This window comes from Lepidothrix coronata, unplaced genomic scaffold (assembly GCF_001604755.1).
Source record: "Lepidothrix coronata isolate B3197 unplaced genomic scaffold, Lepidothrix_coronata-1.0 Scaffold145, whole genome shotgun sequence".
In the NCBI taxonomy this organism is placed as follows: Eukaryota; Metazoa; Chordata; class Aves; order Passeriformes; family Pipridae; genus Lepidothrix; species Lepidothrix coronata.
In genome coordinates, this window is record NW_016690325.1 from 1,246,737 (window position 1) to 1,273,820 (window position 27,084).

The window sequence follows — 27,084 nt, forward strand, 5'->3', positions numbered from 1 at the left end:
TGCATTTGTTTAGCCCACGTCGGGCACCCACAACTGCTGGTGTTCCAGTGGATGTCCACAGCCCACCTCATCCTGCAGCTCTCCCCGCTCGCGGCGGTGATTTACGTGCAGAAGGGCGGATCTGCCCCGCAGCACCCAGCCCAGGGGACCGAGCCCTCCCGTCCGTCTGTCCTTCCGTCCCGCCCGGGGTGGAGCCTGTCCGCCCTCCCCGCCGCGGAGCTCCCGCTCCGGCTGGAGCTGCTGGAGGCGGCGGCCGCGGGCCCGTCCCACATAAAAGCCCACGGCCCTGCCCGCTGCCGCCCTCACTGAGCCCCGCGGCCGCCTGGGGACGGCGCTCACCGGCAGCTGGTCATGGCCCGGCGCCTCAACCCTGCGAGCTAGTCCCGGGGAGCTTCGCACGGACCTGCTCTGTGCTCCCGCCTCCTGCCCTCCGCCCGCTGCTCCTTCCCCGCTCCGCCCGCAGAAGCGCTGCCCGGGGCAGAAGACACTGTCCCGCCCGTGTGTGCACAAAGCCCGACGGCCCCTTCCCTTGCCGCGCCGCCATCGCACCTTCCCGCCTCCTGCCCCGGGGCCGGGCGGGCTCGCACCCCGTGCTTCGCCGCCGCTGTCCCCGCCGAGGATGCGGGTGTCGCTGCTGAGCCCGCTGCTCCTGCTGTCCCTCAGCGCCGGCCCGCACGCCGCGGAGCTCCCGGCCGCCCGCGCCAAGTGCCCGGCCCGCTGCGATGTGTCCAAGTGCCCCAGCCCCAGCTGCCCCAGCGGGTACGTCCCCGACCGCTGCGGCTGCTGCCTCATCTGCGCCGCGGGCGAGGGGGACTCCTGCGGCCGCAAGGAGGACCCGCCGTGCGGGGACAGCCTCGACTGCCGCTACCCCATGGGCAAGCGCTTCGCCAAGGGCGTGTGCCAGTGCAAGCTTAGCGCCCAGGTGTGCGGCAGCGACGGCCGGACCTACGACAACATCTGCCACCTGAAGGCGGTGAGCCGCAAGGCGCTGCAGCACGGGCTGCCCGCCGTCGCCCAGGTCCAGAAGGGAGCCTGTGAATCGGGTAGGAGCATGGTGGGACCTGTGGTGGGCTGGGTGGGTGGCTGGGCGGCGCGGGGAGAGCTGGCTTCCAGGGTAAGAGAAATCGTAATTTTCAGTGGCCTGGGAAGACTGGGTGGCTCTAGGGACCGCAAGAAGCTCCAAGGACGTGGCACCACACCCAGCTGCCAATGACACCAGTGAGCTGCGGTGTGCGGAATAGGTGCTCAGGAGCTTTCTGAACAAAGTCCTTCTCCTCAGTCCTCGGTGTGGGCTCGGGCTGGGTTTGGGAAGGTTTCTCCTCGGTAGCATGGCTGTGGATGTCTTGGTGACGTGCAGGTTGCTGCTGCAGTGCACCTGTGAGAAGAGGTGAACACATTTGACAGCACGGGAGCAGAGGGATGGAGGGTGTTCAGCTGCCTGGGCAGCACAGCGCCCACATCCTCAGCCGTCTCCCCTTCTGAGGCCAGAACATGCTGGTAGGGCAGCAGTACAAGCTTGTTCTCATCCTGCCAGTGTCAGCTTTGTTCATCGTGGTGGTGGTGACGGCTGAGGTGTTGGGTGGCACGGCCCATGAAGGCTGTACAGCAGACCCACAGCAGCACATCCTCGATTACCCTTTGGTGGCAGGAGCGGGGACCCAGGAACACTTGTGCTCCTGGGCCATCCTTAAATGTCAATTTTGGAATTATCACTCAATCACCCTGGTGGTGGGGGTGTTAATCAGATTCACCTGACAGACATCACTAGGCAGGAAATGCCTCTAAAAACCAATCAGGACAGAAAAAGCACCAAGTAATATATAAGCCACCTAGACAATAGTGTCTCGCCTGGTTTGTGTTCTTCACGGAAAGGTTTCATAGTCTTGTAGAGTATTAAGTGGGGAAAAAATGCCTCAGAACCTCTTTTACAGTGTAAAAATATTGACAGTCAGGATATCACATGGTCTTCCGTTTGTAGTAAAGTACTGAGGCCTTTGCTCGAATACTGTGAGATACTATGGCAACTTCAGGCTTGATGATTTACCTTGGAAAGTTTAGTAATCATTTAAGTTAGTAATTTCTTATTAACATTAAAATGTGTCTCTTTATGGAAGTGTTAATGCTCCCAGAGTCTTTCCATGTACTTATTTACATGTTATTTTAAGGATTTGCTATTGCTACCTTTCTCATAGAGTTCCTAGAAAGAGAAGTCTTGTGCATGATGGAGTTCTAAAACATGCATTGGTGTTTCGCTTATGTCTGGTGAACTGCTAACCATCTTGTTTATTCAAGGCAAACTGGCCAAAATTATTGGGAGGGATCAGAGGGAATAGGGCTACTGTTGTAGCCTTTCTGTGAACAGGGGACCTTTCATACATCCTGCTCTTGAGAGAAGTTAAACCAGTTCAAAGAGGGGGTATTCCTGGAGCTGCTTTAGGAGTATCTTGCCAGAGCCAAGAATTGCCCCAAATGCCAGCCTGCAGCTGCAATGATCAGTCCCTCTAGTATCTTATAGTTATAAATTGAGTTTTGCCTGTTCCTTTTCTCATAGGAATCCATTAGCTTTAGTACTCCTAAAACTTGGCTGGAACTGATCCATGTGAAATAATCAGAATGTTTAACCAAAATGAGTGAGCTAGTCTGCATCTGAGGGCTTACTGAGTCCTTGGCATTTGGTATATATGACACTTTCTTTAAGGAATCCTCCTGTATCTACTGTTAATAGGCTTAGGAATTTGGAGCCGTGAGGCAGAGGTAGCATGTTTTTTTTTCAAGCAACTATTTTAGTTTTCACTTTATTTTGGCTTTATTTTTTGTCCCAGAAAACCTCAGCTTAGATGAAGCATCTGGTTCTCTGTTAAATTTTAATTTTTTTTATTCAGTTCTACAGCTGCACAAACTGAAGCTCAAAGAAACTGAGTGTCTTGCCCAAGGTCAGACTGAGTTGGTGGTTGAGCCAGGAATAGAACTCAATTATGGTATTTAAAAAAAAAAACAACAATAACATGCAATGGCTGTAATGAGAGGCTTGGAAGAAAGTTGACAGTTTAAAATTGCTGTCAAGTTTCTGTCTTTTCCCTGTTCTTGAGAGAAATCTGGCCTCAGATGACTCAGTTTGAAGGGATAAGCTAGTTATGAAGTAAAGCCAGTTTTACTTAACCATCTATATATTAAAACAATTTTGGATAACGGAAGCCTCCATCAGTATGACTTGGGCCCTTTTTAGAACATGCACTGACCCTGAGGAGTAGCTTCTGAAGTATCTCCTCCTGTCCTTTTTCCAGTTGCTTGTGTTGATGCTAAGTTGGAATCTGGCTGTGATGAACCAAGATTGGCCGAGAAACTTAGCTGTAGTTTCCTAGTGACAGGAGTCTGGTGAACAAGGATGCATTAAAAAGGACTAGTAAAGGATGCAGGAAGGAAGGGAGGAAAGAGGTACCCAGGGTGATTGAGTGATAATTCCAAAATTGACATTTAAAATGGTTTTTTTGTTGTTGAAGTCCCGGATTAGCTTGAAGAACACCATGCCAAATTCCAAGTTCTGCATACAATGAACTAAAGGAGGTACATACTGCATGAAGGTACAGGAGCTCCATAGTTGGTGTTCTTCAACATGCCTGTGCCCTGAAAACTCTTACTCACACAGTTCATCTTATGAACAGACCCAAGGTCTTCTCAGAGATACTGATAGGAACAGCCTGCAGAACTCCAGAGCGAAGTTAAACTCCATGCTACAAATACTGGGGTTTTTTTCCCTGCTTCAACACTAAATATTTATGGAGGACAACCTCTAATCAAAGACTCGTTCATACAGAGCCCTGTTTCTTAGGGGAGCAAGTTTAACAATGACACATATTGGTCTATTAAAGTGTCAGACTCCTCGCTCAAAGAATTCACTTGGTCACCTGCAATCTACGATCAATTTATTTCAGACTCAGTTTTTTGCACAAAGGGCTGCTTTTGATCTTTCAGTACAACTTTCTTAGTACAGTTAAGAATTCCCTGCAATGTTATTTTGCTAATAGTTTCTGTGAAGAGAGTTTAAATGTCAAAAAAGTTGTATTTTCTTACCTAAGATGAGGAAGCAAAATTTTTTTTTTTGAGTGCTATTTTGTCAGTGGAACAAGGAAACTGAGAGATTGATTAGAAAACCTTTGAGGCTGGATTTGACACCGATCATTTTCTAGTTTCTGTCCTCTGCACTGTTAAACTGAAGTCACTCTCAGAAAGTGGTCGTGATGTGAAGCCTCACCCATGTCAGTCAAATCTTTGCAAGATACGATCCTAAAAGTTCATTTTTCTAAGAGAAATGTTTGAAATACAGTTAATGCATAAGCAGAGTCATTGCACACGGTTGTGCATGTGGTGTTTGGAGTGTGCCCATACATAACCTTGAAGATAGAGAGGAACAACTTAGTATACAATTACTTGCATTTTTAAGAAGTTGGTCTAGTAAGAGATATTGAAGTCTTCTACTGGTGTTATTGTCATCAAAGCCTTGCAGCTGCCTGCAGCTGTATTTAGGGAAATGCTCTGCAAGGTATTAGCTGGAAAACCAAACTTTAGTCACATTCCTGTACTGCTTGTTTTCATTATGTCTGTTTAGTTTGAGTTCCTGCAGGTGAGGATGAATATTGCACCGTGTTTGGTATGTAATTCAGAGTATAGAACTTCACTGCTTTGTATAGGATAGCTAACGGGAGAGAGATGTTCTCGTTGCATCTCTTTGAGATTCACTTGGGAAGGAGGAATAACAAGCATGTAAAGTTAGTGAGGTATCTATGTTGGAAGGCTTGTGCCAGTCTGTCTCTGTCTGGCCCTTGTGATTGCTGCATTGCACGAGAAAGCCACTTTGGTGTTGGTTCACCAGATTGTTTTCATCTGTGCACAGTAGACATCCATTGTATAAACAAGTTGCCTGAACCATAATGTGGCATTAAACTCACCAAGGCTTTATGGTCAGTGCACAGCTATGCAACTTGATCTTAATGCTGAATTCATCAGAAAAGCTGCCCATGAACCTATGTTTCCAGCAGATGTTTCTGTTTTTTAAGCAGAGACATTATAATCTTTTATTTGTCTTTCATTTCTTTCCATGAAAGCACAGTAGGGACAGTGTTTATCCCTGGTGATCAGATCTGCCAGGTTGCACTCCACCCTTAGACATAATAATTTTGCTGAACGCACAGATCTTTTCTGAAGCTGGTTTTAAAAGGGGGATGGGGAAATAGCCTTAAAAGAATGAGTTTCCCAGGCTCACAAATTCTTAATGAATATAAAATTGTGGATTGTAATACAATGTATTGTCTTTAAGAAAGCAGTGAATGTGATTTGATTTAATTCTACAGAGACTAAGTTGGCAGATATTCAGAAATGTTCAGGCTTTTGCAAATGTAAATTGGTCTGGGTTTATTGTCTTCAGTGGGATTATGATGATTATTTCTGCTGAAATTTTTTTCCAGCTCTTTTCATACTAGGTTAACTACAGATTTGTTGGAGTTGTTCCTGATTTTACAGCAGTGTTAATGAGATTGGAGTGGGTCTATTGTCCCAATAAGTAAAGTAAATAAAACACTATTGAATGAACTCATAGCCTATAGATAACGTCACTATCCAGGAAAAATCTTAAGCTGATAATAAGGATACTCCTACGTGACAGGCACTTGAGTTTAGCCATGCAAATCCAGTGTAGCTGGAGCCCACAGAACTGGAAATGTAAGATCACACTTTACGAAATAGGCTGAAAATCTTTATCTCCCATTTATGCACTTATATCAAAATCTGGATTTTGAGTGTTTTGTGAGAGGAACTGGAAACCTGAAGATCTAATAGCTTAATTGAAATGATAGGATCAAAGTTTAAGTGGGCTGAAAATCTGGTTGATTTTTGGCTGTGGAGCAGATTGGGGAAATCTAGTTCTTTTGACTAAGAAATCCGTAGACAGCTAAAGACTCATACAGTATAAATTTGGTTTTGTTTCAAGTACAACCTGGTTGCAGCACCTTTGATATCTTAGTTATACAACAGATGGTTAATTGGATTAAATTATGTCTTCTTGCCAAGACAAATTAGCTGTGGTTAGTTTGAGATGATTTTGAACATTCAGTAACACCACTGAAAACAATGCATGTTGTTGAGAGACCTTTGAAAAACTGTGGCAAATTTCAGGAGGTAAATTGGTCAAAATCTGCAAAGGTGCTGTGAACTCAGAGCTGTTACATGATCAACCCAGCAGAGATCCAAGAGCTGTGTGGGGCTCCACAAGGCAGCAGGAGTGTGTATGTAGGGAGATACATATTTAATTTTGTATTTTAGTAAGAACAGTAGCAGCAGCTAGTGTCTACCAACTAATGCAAATTAAAGGATAGATTCTGCTATTACTAATTCTAGTACTACAGTTGTAACACTTGTATTCAGGATGACCTTATACAGTGTATGCAGTGTTGTATGTTGCTTCATTCTTCCATTTCTCAGGCTGCAATTCCTCCCTTTTGAAGTGTATTGAGAACTTCCGATTAAAACCGTCAGTGTAAAAATTATGCATTAAAATGCTAATAATAATAACCAACACTTCAGTTCCCTAGTGGTTAGGGTGCAGGACTCTCACCGCTGCGACCCGGGTTCGATTCCCAGCCCCCCGGGCAGATGGAGCTCGTCAGCCCTGTAAGGCAATCCATCTAAGAGAAGGTCACTCTAAACAAACCTACGTTCTGAGACCCTCACTGCCACTGTCCAAGCTTGCTCGGCCCCGGCAGATGAACCTCAGGATTAAAGGGTGGGCTCAGTTCAGCGCACGCTGTGTCTCACCTAAAAAATTCACTGCGCAGGCTCGAAGGGTTAATGACCCTTCCCAAATCTTCACTCGCGAAGACTGGCTTATTAGTTCCCTTAAATAGGGCTGCATATGTGAGAGTAAATGTGAGTCTGCAGTTACATCTTCCCAGTCCATAGTTTGAGGTCCTGGCACATCATATAATGTGTTTAAAGGTTCTGATCCCTTCCAGCTTGCACAAATTGATTAAAGAAAGATCAGTTTCCATGAAGGCATCTCAACTTTGTAAGTCAGTTTTCACCAGTATTTGATCCCCACCAGAAGATAATGAGAACAGTTCATCTCTAATCAGACCAGTAGATCTTCAGCCACATCTTTCATACAAAGTTTGAGTCTCTGTTAATTCTTGATCCTCCTTTGTTTCAGGTTTCTCTTTAATATATAGTGCAGATTTGGATTTACTTTCAAGTTTGGGTATTCTTGTCTTCTGACCAGAGCAGGGAGGTTCTGGACTTCTGCTCAGACTGAGAAATGTTTTCACTGTGGTATGAAGACAAGCTTTGTTTCAGTTTTACAGTCTCTTCTCTGTATGCTGCATTTTATTTCCTTCATGTCTTTCCATGCTTACATTTATCGACTGCATCTTTCAGACACTTTCTCTCTGCTTCCCCAAATCCTACCTGGAAAACCACTGCCACCCACGATGTTTACCTGGTGGCTAGTCAGGAGTGATGCAAAACTGAGTTCTTTGGCAGGCATCTCCCTCTGCTTTTGGCCATGTGCAGTGCTGTAACAATTTGGCATGGGAAGAACAGTTCAGCACTCAGCAGATGCAAAGGGGTTTAGTTACCCTGACTCACATAGAGCTATGCTGATTTACACCAGCTGAAAGCCTGCATTCATCGTTGTTTTTCCCCCAGTTCCATGCTAGTTTATCAGCTGAGGGTCTGTCCAACTGTCTTTCATTGATGCATGGTCATGTCTATTAAGAAAAATGTGATGGTAATGTTATATCCTGTCAGGGACCACTTGTTGTATATGCAAGTGTTCAAAGTCATGTTAGTAGACTTCAAAGGATATACTGCATAATCGGGCAAACTGCTTGTGAACTGAAGGTAAGATAAATCTTCAGTGGCCTAGTAAGCAAAATAAATAACAGTATATTGTGCTTACATTTGACTGTCTTCTGTGATTCCTGTTTGCAATGTCTCTTTTAAACTAAGTACTAAAACAAGCACATTCAGTTGGTTAGAGGGATTTTTCAGAATGCGTGAGAATGTACATAAAAATAATGGGCTGAATCTAGTCTTGCCAAGCTGTTCCTTTTGTTTATTCTGTATCATATAAATTTAGCTTGCTAAATGTAAGCATAGTTTCTTTCCCTTCAGAAGTAAATCCCATACCCAGTAACAGGAAAAAGAACTCACAGACTTCTGTGAAGAAATCCCTAATTGTCTTGATCTGGTTTCTTCAATACTTTCTTCTTTTGTACCAGTGCTGGGTCCATTCCGTTAAGTTCCTGTCTTTGCTTTAGGTCTTTTGCATGCTGTGGTAATGTAAGGTCTTGCACTTAACTGACTTCAAAGGTCCTCTGACACTTTCCAGTGAAAGCTTCCTGAGAGACTGGAGGAACTATAACAGTTCTCTGTCACCCCCCTATCTAATAAATTCATTCAAATAATAGAATAGACCAGTGGCACATCTTTTTTGTCAATAGGTTAGACTCCATTGTGCTGTAATATTTATATTTGTCCCAAATAATTTACAAGTTTCTAGGTTTAATGGTCATAAAGCACCTGTAGATAAGGATTGCTCAGAACGATCAGAGAATTAAAATTACACAGACTGTGAAAATGCATGAGAACTCAAACATTTCTCTCTTTTCTGTGTATCTTTACTTTCTGTTTGATGCCTCCTACCTGTTTTCTTTTTAAAGACTTGGCTAAAGGGGCAGCTGATGAAAGAAAAGTATATACTTTCTCAAGACAGAATCTGTATCTGGACTCATTGCTATGTTATGTGACCTAGAAGTAGGCAGATCTCAAATCTCTAAGACCAGGTCTTGACTTTGTATGCAAGAGCTACTGTGGAGTAAATTCATCCCTCATTGTGAGTTGAATTTAGAGTAAATCATGGTAGTGCAAAGCATCACTTCCGAAGAGTTGATAGTATTTAGAAATGAGAATTTGGAGCCTCTTTTTCCTGACTAAAAGGCATAAAAAGGAGTGTATCTCCTGGGATAAACATGTGCTGTTGTACGAGATTTGAAAAAGTCAAAAATGTTATTGCTGTACCTTGTTACAACTTGTTTACACCCTTCCCTAGACCCTATATTTAATTTTAAAGCATCAGACTGTAAACATGAAAGACTGCTGTTTGAGTGTGGTAATATGTCCCCTGTCATATGTTTAACATATGTGGTGATATGTCCCTGTGTATTAGGGATTGCAGAAAGTAGGACATTCTAGTACAAGGAGTAGTATTACTTTAGGATGTTGTGATGTTAGAATCCAGGATGTTTAGATATTAGAAGCCAGGATACTGCAGGCTTTTTTCTCCTCTGTAAAATCTTCATTCCACACAATTATATTCACTATTCATAAATGCTTTGTGTAGTGCTGCTTAATGTAGTACCACACTGGCTTTTGTAAAAACTTTTAGTAATCTGTAGCTAGGCCGAGCTGCATGGGGCAGCTTAAATGTGAATTTGCAAAACTTTTTAGGGGCAAAGGTTATGATTTGCAGCAGGTTTCTAATGTGTCTACTTCAAAAAAATTAGAACTTGGGTTTTAAATGTGGCTCCCAAATGCTGCAGCTGTATTACTCAGCACTTGTTAGACCACATATAGAATACTGCATCCAGTTTTGGATCCCTCAGTATAAGAAAGGCATTGACAAAATGGAGTTCAGGAGAAGGTCATGAGGATGGCTGGGGGGACTGGACATATCTCCTGTGAGAAAAGGCTGAGTGTACTCTGCTTGTTCAGCCTGGAGAAGAGAAAGCTCCAGGATGACCTAATAGCAGCCTCCCTGTACTCATGAGGTAACTAGGAAGATGAAGCCAGGCCCTTTACGGGGATGCATAGTAAGAGGATGAGAAACAATGGGCACAAGCTGAAACATGAGTCTCAACAAGAGAGGTTCAGACTAACTGTAAGAAAAGCTTTTACGTTATGGGGGACAGTGAAGCAGTGGGACAAGTTTCCTAGAGTTTCTGGAGTTTCCATCCTTGGCAAGATTTTGCAAATCCTAGCTGGACAGAGCCCTTGAGCAGCCTGGTTTGCCTTTGTAGCTGACACAGCTTTGAGCAGGAGGTAGAATTAGAGACCTCCTGAGGTCCTTTCCAACCTTACCTATCCTGCAATCCTGTATGTTTTGGATAGTAGTTAGTAGTTGTGCTGAGAAAAATGCTTGAGAAGGGCTTGTAGACTTTAAGAAAAGTCAAAGAACTTATAGCTAAGTTAAGAATTTATAGCTAAGTTATGCTGATGTTTAATTTTCTCAGGACCAAACAAAATGCTGGATAAGTTTTGAACAATCTTAATGACTTTGATTCCTTTTCCAATACCTGTTTGGAAACTGTTCTAGTAGGAGAAACTGACCAATTCAAGGCAGGTTTATCTCCCCTCCTTGCTAAAAAAAGGTGTTGTCTTATTAACATATCCAATTCTTTCTGCTAGTATAGGTCACCTACAGTCCAACAGCCCAAGATACAAATTCAACTTCATAGCAGATGTGGTGGAAAAGATTGCACCTGCAGTTGTTCACATTGAACTTTTCCTCAGGTAACACTTTCCATTCTTTTTGTTTTACTTCCATTGTTTAACAAGGGTCTACAAAGTTTTTTCAATGTAGTAATTTTCCTTTTGAATTTGTGATGTTTACAAAATACTCTGAAACATTACAGCAGGCTCATTTATCCAGAGAACCACACATTTGTGTGTTTTGTTCCTGTGCAGTAGATCTATTTTATTGGGTTTACAGTCTTTACAGTACTTTACATACAGTCAACCCTGAAATAATTGTATTTCATCGTTGAAATTTCATCATCTCTTCAGCCTTCACTGCCATGTGTTGCTTGTTGTATTGTCATCTCAGTTTAAATAAAAAAAAAATAATCCAGAAGGTAAGCTGGAAAAACATAGCTCTTTGTTGCTTATACTGCTTTTAGTGAGAGGTGATTTTCTTTTGGCAGGGAGAGCACTAAGAGGTAGAATGTTGACCAGATGTAACCTATCTAAACACAGAAATTACTTCTGATAGGGGAAAAAAAGTGCTAAATTTGCTGACTAGAACATACCAATATTCAGTGTACTGAAGCTGGAGCTGAGGTGGCAAGTTCAACATTGAGTGCTCAAAACAACCTGGGAGGCAGGTTTAAATGAGAGTGCTAAAAACAACCTGCTGTCGGAACAAATTACTGCAAATATTACATGTACTCCATGACCTGAATGTCTTTCTGCCTGGAGTACTCTGACTTTGCATAGGCCTAAGAATTTCTTGGAGAATTTTTATAGACTTTTTTAATATGCAAAATCAAGAAAATCATGTTTTTGGAGACATAGCTTTATGCACATGGTGACTGGTCTTTTGAAACAATGTTACACATGTAGATGTTTAAGACCTTTTCCTATGTAGTTAAGATTGTTTGTGCTTTCCCTATAAGTAGATGTTTGTCCAGCACTAATCCTGGGCACTAATTGTGATACCTCTTCCTGGGATTGGCTCTAGTTCTTTACTGCTGAATAGGCCAGAACTTTCCAACAATATCCTAGTATGGACCACATCTTGGAAGAAAGAAGAATTTGTGGGCCTTTTTCTCATTTTCTACCCAGACACTTTCTGTTCCTCCATCAAATCTAAGGTCATTCCTGCAGTTGTTCAGAGAGAAAAGTCATAGTACTTTAGACAGTTTATAAAGTCTTTCAACTGTCTATGTTGCAGAACATGTTGTTTCCCATCAGCTTCTACCCATTGCTAGTCTTTTTCATTTCTTTCTTTCACATTTCTAGTCCTTTTGTCCTCCAAAATAATTTTCCTTTTGATTTGCTTTTTCCTGCCAGTCTATGCTTGGGCATCATGATCCTCTTAGACCTCACTTCTTCCTTTATGCCTCTGTCCAGCTGCAAGGTTCCTTCTTCTTCCTCTTCCCTTTTCCCAGTAGAGGATCAGTCCATTTCTCAGATGGATTATTTCCTGTCATTGTTTTCTTCTTGTATAAAAACAGCAACCACTGGGATCAGATGGGCTCCTGCTTCTTTTTTTATTGGTCACCTAGTCTCTGTGTAAGGAAGCCTATAGACAGAACTGGAAACCAAAGGAAAAGAACCCTGCTGGTTGTCTGTAAACCTCAGTTCCCATATCCCCGACTGACTAAAAGAAGTCACAATTTTCAGTAGAGGATATTTTTTTTGTAATTTTTTTAAATTTAATTTTTGTAATTTTTAATTTAAATTCACCATCAAATGCTTTGTTGTTTCTCAGGGTGACAGGTGTTAAATGACGTCCAATGCAATCTTCTCTCGTGTTTCCCTTATGACATACAATTACTTGCTTTTTGTACAGGCACCCTCTCTTTGGTCGAAATGTCCCGCTTTCCAGTGGATCTGGGTTTATTATGTCTGATTCTGGTTTAATTGTGACCAATGCCCACGTGGTGTCAAGCACCAATGCAATATCAGGGAGACAACAACTGAAAGTGCAGCTACAGGATGGAGATACCTACGAAGCAACCATCAAAGACATTGACAAGAAATCTGACATTGCAACAATAAAGATTCATCCTAAAGTGAGTGGCATAAAGAGATGAATGACTTCATTTGGCAACTCTGTTTCAGTTTCGTTTAGTACAGAGCAGTTGGCTGGAATATATGTTTAGGGATTGCCTGGAAACATATCTGTGGGAAACAATTTCCAGGCCTGGAAATTTTTCATATCTTAAAATTAAATTACTTTGTCTTCTATGCTAGAAACTACTAAAAACTAAAAAAAAAAACTAAAAAAAAAAAAATGCAGCTCATTTCATTTGTGGCAAAATTCTGCTATCTTTACCTGAAGACCCAGGCTATTTTGGCTAATCCTTCTACCTTTGTGCCAATATGCGAGGACTGCAGGGTGGTGCATAGTGTAGCGAGAGTGGCAGGCTGATCAACAGCTGTTTTGTATGCTGTTTTTAGGAGGAGGAGGGAACAATCTGCTGAAAAATGGGGAAGTCTCTTTCAGAGTCTTGATGGCTTTTTTTTCCTGGGTGAAATTGCAAGGAACTACTGCTGATTGTTTGTTTCTGAAGACAACTTAAAGCAGCAATACTCCTGGCATATGCTTTGGGTATATGATAGGAGTGGCTCTTTCATTAATGTAATGGAAAGTGTATGTTGCTAACTTGTTGCTAGTTTTTAGTCTTCCCAATTAGGTTATTTTCAAGTATAAACTAATGCATATTTCTTTCTTTCTGCATTCATTTAAGAAAAAACTACCAGTATTGTTACTGGGACAGTCTGCTGACCTGAGACCAGGAGAATTTGTGGTGGCAATTGGAAGTCCATTTGCCTTACAGAACACTGTGACAACAGGTATTGTCAGCACTGCTCAGCGAGATGGCAAAGAACTCGGCCTGCGGGACTCAGACATGGATTACATTCAGACAGATGCTATTATTAATGTAAGTAGTAGGCATGTGATGAGTTTCCCTTTACATCCTTCCCCACCAATTCGGTATGAAAATGCCTGCTCTGAAAGATGAATCCACTAAATAAAAGCAGCTTTGTTTAAAATCAGTGATAGACTCTTCTTTTTATAAGAGACTATGCAGTGTCTATAAGATGCGCTGTGAAAGGTATGACAAATAAAACTACCCTCTTTGAGGTTGCCTGTGGAGATATTGCATAGGACAGACCCTTCTCATTCTGTAGATCTTGTGCAGTAACACATGGTTGTATCAACCAGCAGTAAATCAATACATTTCTCTCTCTGCTTGCTGAGTTGCTCTGGCCAAGCAAGCTGTAGAACAGAGCCAAAGTTTCTTTCATCTCCATACATTAGAACCAGATGGAGTAATCAAATTGATACTATCTGCTTCAATTTAGTGACAGGACAACCAGGTAAGAACTTAATTAAAGGGCTGGGGTTTTTTTATTTTTATTCCTCTTTTCCCTCTGCGCATCACATACTCCAAGTAAGAATCCAGATGTGAAATAACATAAAGACTGAGATACAGTTTGGAATTAAGGGTCCTAGCACTGCATGTCATATAGAAATACATGAAAATAATGACCCTTCAGAGCAACCTGGAGGAATCCAGAGAGCTTAAGTGAAGTCCTTGGGTGTGTATTTTACTTGTGCTGATTCTAAGAAGAGCACTGCATGCATATCTGGGGTAGAAAATAGCCTGAAATGTTATAGTTTAAATCTGTTATACATTGAAAGGAAAATATTTTCAAGATTTATTTGTTGGACTCAATGTCAAATTTGACATATCATAACACAGCATTTGACATTACAAAGTGCTTCACAAATGGTTATTGTCACAGACTTGAGAGAAATTGTATAGGGGGATAAAAGAGTGTAATTATTTTTTTGTGCTAAGATATGACATAAAAGTGAACTTTTTCAAAAAACGTTGTATGATCCAGGAACTGAACCTCTTCAGACATTTAATTAGAATTACTCTCTTCAGTTATTTAAGGAGACTAGGAAAACTTAGGCATGATGGGTAACCTGGGAACACACACTGAATTGGTGGCGGAGACAGAATTAGAACATGGAATTCTTGACTTCTTGATTATACACATTTTTCAAGCTCAGACTCCTTCCTAGTATATATACTTAGGCATTCACTGGTCTCCAAAGCTAATGGGCAGGTTTAGTCAAGGATAGCAAAGTGTGTCAGCACTAGACCAAAGGAAGAGTGTGATAGCAGAGGAGGTGAGGATAATGGCAATATGCTTGAATTGCTTTGCCATTTGAGACCACAAAATATGAAGATGGTCCCTGGCATAAGGATGCTTTGTGCTTAGCTAATACACTGGTTTTCTCTTGAGAATGGGAGGAGTTTGAGAGCTGGTCTATTCAGAGCATTCCTGTGGCTCAGCCAAGACTTTCCTGCAGGAATGTGCATGCAGCTGCCTTCTGCGAAATGCTGGGACAGCAGGAACATGGGGCAGGAGAAAATAGGGCCATATGTTCCTAGATGGAGCTATATCGTATGTGCTGTTCTTTCATTATCACATCCTTCAAGCAGAAGACAAGTGAATGAAAGACGATGTGCTGAGGAAGGCTGAAATTCACTATCTTGGTTCCTTTGTGTCATTCAGACATAAAAATCAAGTGTACAGCCTCTGATCAGTGGAGAGGTACTATATAAGGAACCAATCTGTTTGTTTAAATTTGAAATTTGAAGCTATTTTATAAACTTTGTCTGGTTTATTTTCCTGAGAATCTATAAGATTTGCACAGTGCTATCTAAGCATAAACAGTTTGTGTCTCACATTGCTGTCATACATCACTTAGCTTTTGTTTCTTTTGACTGGTAAGTTGCTGCTCTTGGCTGTTCAGCAAACCTGCTTGAAAACTCTGGCCTCACTCAAAAACAAACTTGTTGAGCCAACGAAGATGGACAAGCAACTTCCCCAGCTCATTTCCTGTGGTCCTTTTGCATGTTTCCTTTGAAAGGCATTAGGTATTAGGCAATTTTGGGCTGCTCAGAGCCGCTACATGCCGTCCCTAGAGAGGGTTGCATATCTGTGGTTACTAAATCAATCCTTATGTACTAGCTACCTCATAGCAATATGCTGTGATTAAGTATGAAAAAACTGCATTCTTCTCCGGTGGAGAGTGAGAGACTGTCAGGGTTACAAACCAAAGTGATGAATAAAACTGTATGAGCATCTCACTGAAATATAACTTTAAATAACAATTAATTATTTCAAAACCTTGTTCTGACAGTTTTCAGAAGAATCAAAATACTAGTTTTTAGCTATTTAATAACTCTTCTTAAACTTATGGTCTAACTACTTGGAGTGGTAAGTTGGAGATCCTAACTCAAGGCCTGTTTATGAAATGAAAATAATTCTAATGATAAGAGCTGAGGAATGGGTGGGGTAAAACCTACCTGTAATCTTCTGTGATCAATATTGTGTCCATCAGTGCTGCCTAAGAAATGACCTCCTCTCTTTAATTTACCTACAAACAAAATACTGTTGGAAATTAGAATTGCATTTCCTATAGTGAAGCACTAATTTATTGTTCCCTTATGTCATTTTTACAGTATGGGAACTCTGGAGGACCTCTAGTTAACCTGGTAAGTCCATGTGAATTGGTTTTGTTTGTTGGTTGGTTTGTTTAGTTTCAAGCTAATTTGAAATAAGTGGGAGAATGTTCTTTTGGAGAGATTCATAGGTCATACCAGCTTCCATTTGTTCAAGCTAATGAAGCCAGTGCAAACTATGCAAATTAGGTCTCAGTTCATACACTACAGGAAAACATTTCCCCATAGACCAGAGGAAATTTTACACAGCAATGAGGAATATGGGATGTGGTACGAGCAGTTATGCTCATTCACACTGTGAAACCTGGGATGCACAACAAAGATGAGACCTAATCTGCACAACTATTTTAAAATAGATGCCTTTAAACCAGCACTGGTTTTGCAGGTCAGTGAACTGTGGCTGTAGTGGTAGTAGAGAGCACTCTTGCTGAGTGGTCCTTGGATGAACAAACTGTACTGTAATCTTTCTGGCCATCCCAGTTAAATGCAAAATGGATAATGAATCAGAGCCCAGATCCTCCCTTACAAGTAATGTTTATTTCTGGAGTGATTACAACACTCCAAAATTTCTTATGCAAGCTTTTAACGTGAAATGCTAGGCAGTGAGCTGAACCCTGTCACTTAAGAGCAAATTAATTGGGTGTTGTCTCTCAACAGGATGGTGAAGTTATTGGGATTAACACTTTGAAGGTCACAGCTGGAATTTCTTTTGCTATTCCTTCAGACCGTATCACTCAGTTTCTCACAGAGTCACAAGACAAGCAAAGTAAAGGTAAAGTCTGCAAGAAACAATGACATCTTCCAATTATCATCCTGATCCTGGTGAAGTGCCAGAAGACAGGGTTCTGGGATCCTATTACTGAAAGGACCAGCATCATTTTACAGTATAGAGCACCACAAGCTTGGAAATAGAAAACAATTTCACAGAGGTGGGAGAGACATTTTATTACTCAAACACCCAAGGAGCAGACAGTATCTGTATAAATCTGGGAAATAGGGCCTCTGAGGATAGTGGGGACACAGATGAGTCATTACTGTCTCAAATGATCTTGAGAACAGATGATGACTTGATGAAGGAGTCTTTTTTTATTTATTGTCCAAGGAAAAAGGAGATTAAGGTGTACTGTGGAGAATAAGGTGAAAACCTTTATAAACACCTGTCCACTGATGGAGTGTAGCGTGTGCCTTGTCAGTAGAACCTGATCTTTATTTTAACATGGTCATCTATGTCAGTGCTATATTATGATAGACTCTCAGACCCTGGTGCAAGAAGGGCTGTGTACTAATTTGTGAGGAAATACATGGGAAGATGGGAGAGAAACAGAAAAAAAAGAATGGCCTCTGCACCAAAGAGCATATAAATCTAAATATGCTGGCAACTGACAACTGCAGTACTCAGGACTTTTTTTATTTGCCTGCATTGTATCTGTCACCCTGTTCTAGGTGTCACAGTAAATGCTGCACAGCTGAAGCTGATCTAGTAATGCTGCATGCAGGCCAAATCTTGCTTGCTCTTTTGCTTGGCAATTTATCTGTCCACACCCTACTACTCATCTTTTATCATGAGTGTTGGCTGCTGCTTCTTCTCTTGAATCTTTTTGCTATTAATCTTGTCTTCTCCTGAGTTCATCCAGTTCCTGATGCCAGGGTTGTTTCCCCACACCATTCTCCTCTGTGTTCTTTCAGATTCTGTTATTTCAGAAACTTCCCTTAGTTAGAGGTTTTAAAGTTATGCATCTCCTTGTATATATGAGACCATCATAATTCTGATGAGTCCCCTCATCTGTATTTTGCTTAATTCAACAAATTATGTTGTTTTCACTGTTGATTTGAGGGGAGCTATTGGAGGTGTAGATGAAAGAAGTTGTTAATTATGTGCTGAAAAGTACATTTCAAATTAGCTGACATAATTTGTTGGCCAACAAGTCAAAAAGCCTGTTTATTCACCCAGTTTACTAACTGATTGTTGGCTTCTGAAACAAACAGGTCTGTACCATTAGAGGTTACCCTTCAGAACCAAACTTCTCATCCCAAACCAGGGAGGAGCAGTGGCTCACCCTGCAGGAATGGCCTTAGAGGCACAAACACAAACCTTGACTGGAAAACCTACCATCTACTAGTGGGTTCCTGGTAATGGGCTGGAAAGTCAGTGAAGGTTAGAGATACCACTGAAGTCAACCACCTTGCTCCTTCAGGCACCTTTGCCTCTGGAAAATGATGTGCCTGCTGAGCCCAGCTAAGGGCCCAGAGATAATTTTGCCTATGGAACCCCAAGAAAAAAATATTGTGGAATATTCAAGTTTATGTTGTGATTGTAACATACAGATTGTTAGGGTTTTTTAATCATTCACATTATCACCTAATCAAAAGGATTCATACTTTGTCTTAGTGTCGGTGTGACTGTCACTGCAATTTTAATGTGGTGGGTTTTGGTTTTTTTTTCTTTTTTTTTTTTTCCTTTTTTTTCTTTTGTTTGTTTTTGGTTTTATTTATTTATTTATTTATTTTGCTTCTCTGAATTACCTCTTGTACCTTTAGGCTACAGGCAGAACAGCTGTTTAAAAGTAATTTAAAATCAGTGCATCTCTTGATGCATAGAGATATTTTCACCATATATTTGAGCCGTAGTTTGTAATTTTTAGGCCTTTACTAATAATTTTCAGGTTTATTGTATATTTGTTATTTCTTGGCATAAGGAGTATGTGAAGAAGAATTTTTGGGATTTTTTTTATTATGTGTTGTTTTGCTCCAATTATATTGCAGTAGTTTCACTGGAATCTTCCCTTATGGTACAGTTAAGTCATAAGAAGAAGCTTAAGGATATTACCATATTGATCTTAATACCATATTGCCTGAAGATGATAAAATTCCCTTAGGATACCCCTCTTTCCAGATTTACTCTGGAGATCAGATAACTATCAGTTTTATATAAAATATAACTAAATTCTTTAAAGTCCTATCCATTGTACATTTCTGTAAATATCTGCTCTAGTAAAGTACAGAAGCAGAGAGGGGGAAAAGGAGAGGATGGCATTTGAATGAAGTATTTGCCCTGACTGTTGTTATCTAAACATTTGATATTAACTAATGCATCTGTAATACATAATAATACCTAATGTATTTTCTACCAAAGATTTACCACACTGCATAGAGGTTTTGTCTGTTGAATGTTCTGAAAGCCTGTACTAATTTTGAGTTTATCCTCCTTTCATAGTTAGGAATTTTTAAACTAGTGCATGAAGTGTGTCCATCTATATCTCAGTTGTAACCGGCTGTGTACTCTGTCTTTACCTCTGGAAGTCATTTATCCTTAAGCATTGACTGATTCTTTTACTCCAGCGTCTTTTGTTAATATCTTGTAAAAATTTCTTACTTTCAGTTTTGGCTCTATCATTTATTCCCAGTTTAGACTTGAGCAAAACAGTAAAACTAGAAAGTGTTTAAACTTGTATCATTTAGAATGGAAGAGAATAAGTTAGCATCTTGACAAAATATTAAAGAGAAAAAATTCAGCCTAAGAGGTCAGCCTGGCCTCTTATATTATGTTTGCAGAAAAACAATAAACCTTGTTTCAGATGGGCAAGGAGAAATGGGGGAATTCTGCATTGGCCACATCCAACAAATCGTTTCTGTGAACCCTCATTTACATCCTCAGGACACTGTGTTAGTTGTGATTGAACTATATGCTTATCTATGTATTTGGATGATTATTACTGATAATTATTACCAATAATCACAGGGGCTGCTTAGAAGGCTTGCTGAATATAGATCCAGACTACTGATTAAATTCAGCTGTGCAGTTCTTATAAAAGGCATACTGCACACAGTTCACATTATAGACTTGAGCTGTCCTCGGTTTCTGTTTGGCAGTGGAATATCTTACATGCTTTCAGGACTGCTCATGCAATCTATAAGATGAGCTTCAAGTGCAAAAGTAAAGAGCAGAGAAACAGGAGTTTTACCTGCCACTTGAATAAAAAGTACAGGATCCATTTCTTCACTTATAAATCTTGGTGAAATCTTGGTACCACTGAAATCAACTGGAAGGAGGATACTCCTGTGCCAGAGTTACTCTTGCCCATAAGAGTTTGAGTAGATGATCCCTTAGTTTGGATTTATCCGTTCTTTTTGCCATGGTTTATAAGCCATAAACACTCTTGCCTTCAGCTGGTGTTTATCTGTCAGGTTTGTATCTCTGCTGTCACAAGATCAATAAATAAAGTTTAACAGTAAAACAAATGCTTTCCATACTGTGGAACAAATCTCTGTAAGCAGTGAACCATCTCTAGATACTTGGGGTTAGCTGCCTGTGACTTTCTATTAACACAAAACAGATTTAAGTTTAAACTAGTGGTTGAGGTTGGTTTGCTTGACTTTTCACCTTTGGAACTGGTATTTAATCTGGCCTGGTGTTTACAAAATTAAATGAGATTTGAGTATCTCTCTCTGCTGTGCTCTGCTCCAACTTTAAGCCACAATGGTTTCGCATTTGCTCAACCTGATTTTTCCAACATACAAACCTTCTTTTAACTACTGCTGGGACTGCACACTTGTGATGTACTTCTTAGTACCTCAGTTGTAAAACCTCACTTTTTTTCCTCTTCTCCTAATTATTTTTCATTCTGCCTCATGATTGCTGCTAAAGTAACTCATAGCTCACAGATGTTAGTTTTACTTTGTGCAACTGCTACTTGCAGTGTGGTAAACTTACTGCAGAGAGAGGGCAGAAGGCCTTTTTGAATTTTAACACATGAACAGGGGTGAAATAATACCCAAAAGACAAAGATAGAATGAGACTTTTAGTTTTGAAATCTTTAGTTACTAGATTTATTTTTTTTCCCTGAAGCCTTGTGTTTACATGTATCATTAGGCACTGGGGAAATAATTCCCTTTGACTCAGCAGCATTTCTGCTGTGGTTTTTCATTCTTGCTGGTTTGTTTCTTCCAAATTAATTTCTTTTGTCCCTTCTTTCATTTTTCATTTTTCTTTCACGGGAACATTCCTATCTCAGCCCCCAGAGTATCCTTTGTGCTTCTGCATGTTTCTGTATAACAGAGGCAATGACCAACAGCTAATTGTTTAATGCAGAGAACTGTCATTAGAGAGTCTGTCACTAATGTGCCTTTTGAAGGGCACATTTAGTTATCATCATTTAACTATCCACATAGCAGGGGCCAGGGGATTTTCTTCAGGTGGGATAATTATCACGTTTGGATATTTTTAAAAAGTGAAAACTTACATGTATGCCATGCAGACTAGAGAAGCAGTATGAGCTAGTTCATGGCCCTCTTGAGACTTCAGTTTTGAGTAATTGGACTTCATGACACTCTCACAATAGCTGATTTGGATATTAATAGTTTCACTTCAAAATAGAAAGGAGACAGAACATTTCAGAGGAAAGCAGGCATGACAGTTACAGATGTAAGATTGTGTAGAGTGTAGTAAATCCAGTGTTTAGTAGTCAACATTTTCAGTGATCCTGATGGGAATATTGGACATGCATAAGATTCAGAACTAGTTCCTTTACTTAGGAGTATTTTTCTTGGAAAGAATAAGAGTTGGAGGAGTCCATGTACATCATCTTTTTCCTCACATGAAAACCTGGAGAAACTCAAAGATCTTGTGAAGTACTTGTGCTGGAACAAGTAAGGGGAAATATTGTTTCATACCGGATGTAACTAAGTACTGGAGCACTCATTTCAGGAAGTCATAAGTAAAAAAATGCATTTTTTTTCATAGGACAGCTGTGCAATATTATGACTACTAAAAGCCAACTACAGAAATGTGGTGTTCTGCCTAAAGGAGTGAATTTTCACCATTTAAAATTAGAGTCCTGGCTAATTATAGAATAGTTTGTATTGGAAGGGACTTTTAAAGGTCATCTAGTCCAACCCCCCTGCAATGGTCAGCGACACCTTTCACTAGATCAGGTTGCTTAGAGCCCCATCCAGCCTGACCCTGAATGTTTCCAGGGTGGGACATCTACCACTTCTCTGGGCAACATGTTCCATTGTTTTACCACTCTCATCATAAAAAAGTTCTTCCTTATATCTAGCCTCTGTCTCCCCGCTTTTAATTTAAAATCATTATTCCTCATCCTGTCACAACGGGCCCTGCTAAAATGTTTGTCCCCATCTCATATAAGTCCCCTCTAAGTACTGAAAGGCCTCAATAAGGTATCTCTGGAACCTTCTCTTCTCCAGGCTGATCAGTGCCAACTCTTTCATCCATTCCTCAAAGCAGAGGTGCTCCAGCCCTCCAAGCATTTTTGTGATCATTTTGGCTAAGATCTACGTGTTGGGTTTTTTTAAACTTGCTTTTCGTTCTTTGAGGTGAGAATAGCAAGCCATTTGCGTTACAATCAGTGTGAGTCTTTAGGTTGTCCTGTCTCAGAAAGGTGGGAATTTAAATTTCTTTAAATCTCGTTTCTACATTTTAATGAGAACAGCATATGATTAAATTGTCTTGACAAGTTTCAGATTAAATGGTGGTAGGTTATGAAATTTTCCGTTTGCTGAAAACATGTGATACTAGATCACAGAAATTTCCTGAATTTCTTGAACGAAAAATTCTCAGAGAGTGTAAGAGCTTTTCTCTTACCTTCACTTCCAGGGAGAGGGATTGTCATTCTGTACACCAAGGCTAACCAGAGTTTAAAAAGTAACCTCAGTGTAGATGCTTATGATTTTGTTTAGCTTTGTTAAGCTGATACATCCTGTTTTAATTTTCAGATATTTTAGGTCATCAGAGTAGTTATTTTTGTCAGTGTTTGGCTAAATTTCTTAAATATCCTCTGTATTACTTTCAGATGGGAAGAAACGTTTCATTGGCATCAGAATGCTGACAATAACACCTGCGTAAGTATCTTAAAATGTATGATCATGCATACAACATGTGGTCAGTGGTGGCTCACAACTTCATTCAGCTTTCATTATAAATCTCCAGAGAATCCAGAAGTGGTCATTAGTTTCTAGGAAGTCTGCAAATGTTTTAATGATATTGGTGAAATCTGTGTTCTGAGACTTGAAAATTCTGTAAACACTGATAGTGGTGGATGCCATGTTCATAGCTGAGGGAAATTAGGAAGAGCCTGAACACAGATTTTGGCTCATGGTGAGGAGGTCTGGAGTTATACCAGGTTTTAGGTGACATTTAAATAAGCTGCTGCTTTCAGGTAACTGTGAGTGCCAATGTCAGATCAGCTGACGGGGGATAGTTTGGGTTTAGTTTTATCAGTGAAGGCCATGTGATGTAAGATTTGGTGCCTAACCATTAGCAACTACTTCCTCCAGCTAAAATGCTGAACTAAAGCTCCACGCCTCCATGTTAACAAAGCCAGAATATGGACACCCTCCTCCACTTCTTTACTGTCTGTTGTCTCTCACGGTGCTTTGTACCTTGCCATTACCCAGATATATTCTGGGATAACAAATGAGGGCTCTTATGCTGGTGTTCTTTCCCAGCAGTAGGCACATTTCCAGTGTGGCAGTTGACTATGAAATTAAACAAGACAATTTCCAGCTGGGTTTGAAGTGAAGCCATTTTTGTTTATTGGGTTACACTCTTGCAGTCTTCCCTGAAGGGTCAGATCCTCAGCTGGAATGAATCAGTGTAATGGCATGAACATCACAGAAGGAAACTCAGAATGTTCCTTTGGGTAATTGTGAAGTGAACACTGTGAGATTTTATGGCTTTTTTGGCATGTAATGAAGCTGTGTAAGGTGTCTGCAGGCCTTTTTCTCAGAAAAAGGCTACTTCCCTTTGTGTGTTTGCTTTAGTCGTTTAATTGTTAGCTTCCTGAGTACAGTCAAGTGAAGAGGAATCTTTGCAGCCATTTTAGTTTGCTTTCCATCTTGAGGACCCCAGTTTTTCATGGCAGACAGCAGAGTAATCCATCCTTGATCTAAACCCTTTTGTTTTTAGAAATGGATTTTAACCCACGCTGTACACAGACCTGAAATGATGTCATCAACTCTGAAATGAGGGGATGTTTGTAGAGCCTTTATTTTGCAGCCGGTTCCTGTCTTCTTTCATTAGAAAGGGATGCACAAACAATTCCTGAAGAAAACTTGAGGAAACTGAAGTTTCCTTGGAAAACTTTCATAGTTCTGATCTATCTGATGGCTGAAATTATCAAAAGTTCTGTTGTTCTAGATAAAGACAAATTAGGAACAACTTGCAAAATAAAAGAAGCAAAATAGTTAGCAAATTTCTGCCCCATCACCAGCCTTAACTCTTTGGGCAGAAATGTCTTTTCTCCCTGTACACACCTAGGACAGGGAGTGCTCCTGTCCTTCTGCTCATGTACAGGGCCCTCTGTGCTACTGCTACAGAGAGCAAAAGTCAGATTGTTACAGAAGATGTATGAGACCATTAAGTAGTTTTGATTCTCACAAAATCTATGTAACTTGTTTAAATCCAAATTCAAATGCCCTACATTTTCATCACAGAACAAGGGGCAAACAGTTAATTGTTCAGTCTTTCCTCTTTTATCACAAAAAATTTGAGAATAAATAAATAAAAGTGTTTGAATGCTTCTTCTTGTGTGGCGTAATCAATGACGTTTTCTTCTTTTAGCTTGGTGGAAGAACTGAAGCACAACAATGCTGATTTTCCTGATGTCAGAAGTGGAATTTATGTACACGAAGTTGTTCCAAACTCACCTTCTCATAGGTATGTAGAGCAGATTATTTTCTTCACTATGTTTATATCTCCAAATAGATGCGAATAAGGTAATATTTCTATTTATATTTAAGCAGTTTCTCATACCAGTCTTGATCTGTATTTAAACAATTAAAAATTGTGCCTTTAGGTTTAAAATATTTGTGCTAAGATTCTACTCACATCTACAAAAGTGAAATATTTCAATATCAGAGCTGTTTAAATCATGGAATTGTTTAGATTGGAAATGACCCTTAAGATCATCAAGTCCAACTGTTAATGCAACACTGTCAAGGCCACCACTCATGTCCCTAATGCCACATCTACACCTCTTTAAATACCTTCAGGGGTGATGACTCAAGCACTTCCCTGCTCAATCTCTTCCAGTGCTTGAAAACCCTTTCTGTGAAGAAATATTTCCTAATATCCAATCCAAACCTCCCCTGGTGCAACTTGAGGCACCCCAAATACCATGGACAAATTTTATTTTTGTAAGGTGTACTGAATATTAATAAATAGAAATTTGGATTAAGTTTAAACAGGAGACAGGATAACATTCACATAAGACTGTCAGAGCTGTTATCTGAAACAATACTTCATCTTAGAGGAAGAGACTATTTGATAGTACAGTTGCAAAATAAATAAAATGTATCTAAAAATTATTTTAGGAATTATTAAAAAGATGAAAAAGTAGTGAAAGAAGCTATTCTGGATTACATTTGAACAGCAAGAGAGAAATAATTTGCCAGTACTTCAGCTGGTGCACTCTACTTGTCTTTAAATTTTGAGAGGAATTTAATTTCCAATGGTTGAAATAAATACTGGAGACATAAAAGCATGATCTTGTAAATGGATAGAGTGAAGTGAGTCAATCATGGATAAAAGTATTTTCTGTTTCTCCTTTGCTGTAGTTTTGTGGAAGTCAAAGAGAAAGTTAGACTCATAGTTTTTGCTGTTTTAGAAGGAAATCCTCAATGAAAAAACCCAAACCTGATTTTGCATTTAGCAAGTACTACTCGTTATTCTTTTGCAGTCAAAAGGGTAGGATTTCCCTTCAATGGAAACAAAAACAAGTGACAATTTATCACATCAGCAGAAGAGGTGGTGAATAGCTTTTATACTTTTTCTCTACATAGAATGCGTACTTACTGTCTCTTTCTTCTTGTCTTCGCAGAGGAGGGATCCAGGATGGAGATATTATTGTGAAAGTCAATGGGCGTCCTTTGATGACCTCCAGTGACCTGCAAGAGGCTGTGATGAATGAATCACCTCTACTACTTGAAGTTCGACGAGGAAATGATGACTTGCTATTTAACATTGAGCCTGAAGTTGTCATGTAAATAGAATTGAGGAAGCTCTCACCATAATTAAACTCACGTATTCTGGAACACTAGATACCTCCTTTACAGCTACAGTAATTATACTTCCTGTTGACTAATGACAAGGTGGACTTACTTAATTGCCTGAGCCATTTCTGTACATAGTAGCTAGAATGACTTAAGCGATGCCTTTTTTAGAAGATTTAAATTTCAAAGAATCTTAAGAATTGTCTTCTGGGGAGGAGGAGAAAACCAAATTTTGGATAGCTCGTAAAAATGGGGCCCACTTCCAGTTCCTTCAGGTTCAGAGCAGGTTCAGTTCTGCATTTTGAAAGACCAAAATACTACTGGAAGTGAGGAAGCACAAGAAAGGGAAAATTATTCTAAAACTACAGTCATGGCTGCAGCAGACCCAAGCTATTGCAATGCATAATTGAGCTAATTTTTTTCTATGTAACTTTTTCAATGTGAACCTATTATTGGCAAAGCTTGCATTTGTTCTTAGTGCTTCTGTGCTCCATGTCAGTGCAGGTAGATTAAATCTGTAAATATCGAAAGGAACAAAAATGGTATCAGGCTATAGAGTGTTACACCTAGGTCATGCAATTTTGGGATATAGTAAATGATTCTTATAGAATTAATGCCTTATTATATATAAATCAAAACGATGTGCTGAACAAAGTTAAGTTTGAGAAAGTGCACAGTTTTTTTAAGAATTTGATACAAACTACTTTTGCATTTTACTGGTAAGCTTTGCTGTAAAGTTGTTACACTACTTTTGGCTTGGACTGTGTATGTTTCTACTGTAAGGAGATTAAAGTTTACACAAATATTGTATTGGTGCAAACCTCTTTTTAAACAAGTCAGTCTTTCCTGTCTCTTCTGTCTGACTGCAATAGATTCTCCCAAGAGAACATTTTCTCGCAGAAAATTGGGTCCTGATGTTGTGACAACCCTTTGCATCCTGCGATATAATTATGCTGCCCTTATTTAGACTATGTTTAGAAATGCTTTGCACACAAGTCATTTATTTACACATTTTTCCATATTTGTGAATTGTGCTTTG

At 40.1% G+C, this 27,084-nt stretch overlaps 1 protein-coding gene across 1 annotated transcript; it reads left to right on the top strand.

The window, feature by feature from the left end:
• The first annotated feature begins 619 nt into the window (after positions 1–619).
• HTRA3 (HtrA serine peptidase 3) lies at positions 620–26,855 on the top strand. The gene is made up of 9 exons (XM_017828069.1): positions 620–1,043; positions 10,458–10,557; positions 12,338–12,560; positions 13,239–13,433; positions 16,038–16,070; positions 16,695–16,809; positions 22,847–22,895; positions 24,616–24,711; positions 25,874–26,855. Exons 1-9 carry the CDS (start codon positions 620–622, stop codon positions 26,037–26,039), a joined length of 1,401 nt encoding a protein of 466 aa, XP_017683558.1. The 3' UTR covers positions 26,040–26,855.
• The last annotated feature ends 229 nt before the right edge of the window (positions 26,856–27,084 follow it).

What these genes read in the sequence shown, in the direction of transcription:
- HTRA3 (XM_017828069.1), top strand. Translation starts at nt 620, where the DNA reads ATGCGGGTGTCGCTGCTGAGCCCGCTGCTCCTGCTGTCCCTCAGCGCC. An exon ending in CACATTGAACTTTTCCTCAG is followed by an intron (nt 10,558 to 12,337) that starts GTAACACTTTCC and finishes CTTTTTGTACAG; the next exon opens with GCACCCTCTCTTTGGTCGAA. An exon ending in CAATAAAGATTCATCCTAAA is followed by an intron (nt 12,561 to 13,238) that starts GTGAGTGGCATA and finishes CATTCATTTAAG; the next exon opens with AAAAAACTACCAGTATTGTT.